The 4,180-nt window shown below is 56.2% G+C and overlaps 1 protein-coding gene across 1 annotated transcript; it reads left to right on the top strand.

Moving 5' to 3' along the window:
* Nucleotides 1–938: 938 nt before the first annotated feature.
* On the top strand, nt 939–1,871 carry LOC311165759 (olfactory receptor 14J1-like; the record flags this gene model as incomplete). The annotated part of the gene is made up of 1 exon (XM_084227267.1): nt 939–1,871. The coding sequence occupies one exon, from the start codon at nt 939–941 to the stop codon at nt 1,869–1,871; it is 933 nt and encodes a 310-aa protein (XP_084083393.1).
* Between the last annotated feature and the right edge of the window lie 2,309 nt (nt 1,872–4,180).

The following is a 4,180-nucleotide window of genomic DNA, read 5'->3' as shown; positions in this document are numbered from 1 at the left end:
GCCAGGCAGGGCTGTCCATGGGAATGGGGTGCCCAAGCTTCCTTGGCACCTGTGGGGCTGTGGGCAAAGCAATCCATGGGAAAGGGGAATGAGCTGAGCCCCCTCCCTGAGATCCCATCATGGGCACAGCCAGGGATGTCCTTGCTGTGTCCTGCCAAGCTCTGAGCTGCCCTCCTGGGTGCAAAGTCTGTGCCAGAGGCCCTCCAAGTTCCCTGAATGTCCAATGGGGAAGAGCAGAGCTGCCAGAGCTGAGGAAATGCTGTTGGGTTTGCCAAGGGAGCTGGGAGTGTCCTTGGCACAAGGGGGTGCTGAGACCTTGCCCAGAGACCTTTGGAGAGGGTGAGACATTCAGGGATCCCTCCGCTTGAGGGGGAAAGAGTCTGGTTCCTCCTAGGGTGACCTGGGAGTGTAATTGTGCTCTCGTTGCAGTCTCACCTACAGGGAATCCTTTGCCTCTCCCATCTCTAAGTGGCAAACTCTGAGTACAGCAGAAATGCTGGGGATTTCTTACCTCAGAGAAACGGGAATGATGTATAGATAAGAAAGAAATTCCTAAAACCAACTCTTGCCATCTATTTCCTTTAGAACTGGGAATGCAGATACTACCAAACCTGTCTGCAGCAGGAGTGATTCCCTTGACAAATCCTGAATATCCAGCCTTGTCCCTCTGCCCCATGGCCAAAAACCCAGGGCAGTGGGGCAGGGATGGTTCCTCAAGAGCCCTCACGCACAGGCCTGGCTGCCCCGGGCACACTCAGCCAGCACAACTGCAGCTCAGGCAGGGACCTGGGTGAAGGTTTTCCCAGAGCAGGAACAAGGCTGGGTGAGACCCAGCAGGACAGTCTGCAGGGAATGGCCAAGGTTTGGCTCAAAGCAGCCTCTCCTGACTCTTCACTGTCCTTTCTCCATGAACAGGTCCCCATGGCCTGAAACAACAAATGTCCAACAGCAGCTCCATCAGCCTCTTCCTCCTGCTGGCACTGGCAGACAAGCGGCAGCTGCAGCTCCTGCACTTCTGCCTCTTGCTGGCCATCTCCCTGGCTGCCCTCCTGGGCAACGGCCTCATCATCAGCGCCGTAGCCTGCAGCCACCACTTGCACAGGCCCATGTACTTCTTCCTGCTCAACCTGGCCCTCACTGACCTGGGCTCCATCTGCACCACTGTCCTCAAAGCCATGCACAATTCTCTCTGGGACACCAGGACCATCTCCTACACAGGATGTGCAGCACAAATCTATTTCTTTATGTTCTTCATTGGAGCAGAGTTTTCCCTCCTGACCATCATGTGCTACGACCGCTACGTGTCCATCTGCCAACCCCTGCACTATGGGACCCTCCTGGGCAGCAGAGCTTGTGCCCACATGGCAGCAGCTGCCTGGGCCACTGCAGTTCTCTATGCTCTCATGCACACAGCCAATACATTTTCCCTGCCCCTGTGCCATGGCAATGCCCTGGGCCAGTTCTTCTGTGAAATCCCACACATCCTCAAGCTTTCCTGCTCCAAATCCCACTTCAGGGAACTTGGGCTTCTTGCTGTTAGTGCCGGTTTATCATTTGGATGTTTTGTGTTCATTGTTTTCTCCTATGTGCAGATCTTCAGGGCAGTGCTGAGGATCCCCTCAGAGCAGGGACGGCACAAAGCCTTTTCCACCTGCCTCCCTCACCTGGCCGTGCTCTCCTTGTTCCTCAGCCCTGCAGCATTTGCTTACCTGAAGCCCCCCTCCATGTCCTTCCCATCCCTGGATCTGGCCCTGTCAGTTCTGTACTCAGTGGTGCCTCCAGCCCTGAACCCCATCATCTACAGCCTGAGGAACCAGGAGCTCAAGGCTGCAGTGTGGACACTGATGAGTGGATGGTTTCAGAAGCATTAAACTGCTGGCAAATTTCTGACAATCACTTGTAATAAAATTATCTTTGATACTTCTTGTTGGCATCATGGAGGGTCTCTTTCTTTGTTTTAGTTTTTTAACATTGAGCACTCCAGGCTCCTTGCCCAGGCTCTCTCAAGAACATGCCCAGGCCAATGCTGAGCACAGAAAACCCGTGAGCAGCCCCAGGCTGGCCGTGGGAAGGCTGGGGGCAAACAGCATGGCTGGTGCTCTGCAAGGGCCCGGGGAGAGAGCAAAAGGAGCAGCAGAGCATTGGCTGATCCATCCCCAGTGCTCTGGACAACCCAGGGCAGCATCCCAGAGCATCCTCCTGGAGCTGCCAACAACATCCCCCCTCTGCAGCTCTGGCCTCTCCCCCAGCTCACACAGGTGCCCCATCCTTGCAGGCACAGACACGGCAGCAGTGGCCCAGCAGCCCTGTTTTTATTGCACAGAGCAGGCAGGAGCACCCTCATGCTGTTGCTGTGGGGACATGGACCTGAGGGAGCACAAACGCCATCAGCCCCTAGGGCCTGGAAGGGCTCGGGGACACCAGAGAAACCACTCAGCTTTGTTGTGACCTCTGCAGTCAGCCAGAAAGTTTGTTCCCATCAGCTGGGACTTTCCTGTCCCACTGCAGACGCTGTTGCTCAGAGGCATGGCTGCCTGGCAGCCACCCCCAAACTGCCCTGAGCATTTCCTTTGCTTCACCTTTGCTCACTTTACTCTTCCTGCTACGAAGTTCTTCTTCTTGCCCAGCCCTGTTCCCTCGCCTGCAAACAGCCCATCCCTATTTGCCCTTTCATTCTCTGCCCCCACTCCCCATTCCAGTTCCTGACTTGGCAGCATGGGAACGTCCCTTGGGCAGCAGGATCATCCTACAAGTACTGCAGGAATTGTCTGCAGGCTCCTGCAGTGCCTCGTGCTGCTCCCTTGTCACAGGCACGACAGGCCAGGGGGGCACATCTGGGCTGCTGTGTCTGCCTCTGGGGCTCCCTGTTCTGGGCAATGAGGAGGAGCTGCAGAGGCTCTGCAGGACTGACAGGATGGGCTTTGGGGCTGGCAGGAGAAGCTGAGGGACCTGGGCTGCTGGAGCTTCTCAAGAGGAGGCCCAGGGTTCATCCTGCAACTGCTCCAAGGGTGGCTTCAGAGAATCACAGAATCAGTAAGGTTGGAAAAGACCTTGGAGATCATCAAGTCACACCTGTGTTCAGACACCACCTTGTCTCCCCTGAGCTTCCTCTCCTCAGGGAGAAACAACCCCAGCTCCCTCAGCGGCTCTTCACAGTGCTTTTGTTCCAGACCCCTCACCAGCCCTGTTGCTCTTCTCTGGACACACTCCAGCCCCTCCATGTCCTTCCTAAATTGGGGGCCCCAGAACTGGACACAGTACTCGAGGTGCTGCCCAAGGAGTGCTGAGCACAGGGGAAGAACCACTGCCCTGCTCCTGCTGGCCACACCATTCCTGAGCCAGGCCAGGAGCCATTGGCCTTCTAGGCCACCTGGGCACAGTGCTGCCTCATGTCCAGCTTGCTGTCCACCAGTCCCCGAAGGTCCCTTTCTTCCTGGGTGCTCTCCAGCCACTCTGTCCCCAGCCTGTAGTGCTTGAGGGGTTGTTGTGGCAAAAGTGCAGGACCCGGCACTTGGACTTGTTAAACCTGACCATGTTGGATTTGGTCCCTGGATCCAGCCTGTCCAGGGCCCTGTGCAGAGCCCTCCTACCCTCCAGCAGATCAACACTCCCAGACAACTTGGTGTCACCACGGTTCCATGAGGGCCCAGAGTGTCCCAATGGTCTTCATGATTCCATGAGGTCTCTCAGTGCCACAATGTCCCTTTGGTTCCATGGGGCCCCTTCATGTCACAAAGTCTCTTGGATCTTTGGGCCCTGCAGTGTCACAATGGATCCTTGGTTCCATGAGGTCTGGCAGTGCAGCAATGCTCTCCTTGGTTCCCTAGTGTCACAATGGCCTCGTGGTCCCAAGGGCCACTACGGTGTCAAACATGTTTCCTTCATTCCATCAATCCCTGAGGAGCAACACTGGCGCCTTGGTTCCATGGGGGCCTGCAGTGTCACAATGGCCCCATTATGGCACCAGGTCCTGCTCTGTCACAATGCTCTGCATGGTTCCACAAGGCCCTGCAGGGTCACAGTGGCCTCTTGGTTCCAGGAGGCCTCAGAGTGCCACAATGAATTCCTTGATGCTCCAGTGTCACAATGGAGCCCTGGTGACACAAGGTCCTACAGTGTGACCAGGGACCCTTGGTTCCATGGGGCACCACATTTGCTGAGGATGTCAGCAACCCCCACT

The sequence above is a fragment of the Fringilla coelebs genome (genome assembly GCF_963513975.1).
Source record: "Fringilla coelebs genome assembly, contig: SCAFFOLD_38, whole genome shotgun sequence".
In the NCBI taxonomy this organism is placed as follows: Eukaryota; Metazoa; Chordata; class Aves; order Passeriformes; family Fringillidae; genus Fringilla; species Fringilla coelebs.
This window is presented reverse-complemented; position numbering and strand designations above follow the sequence as displayed.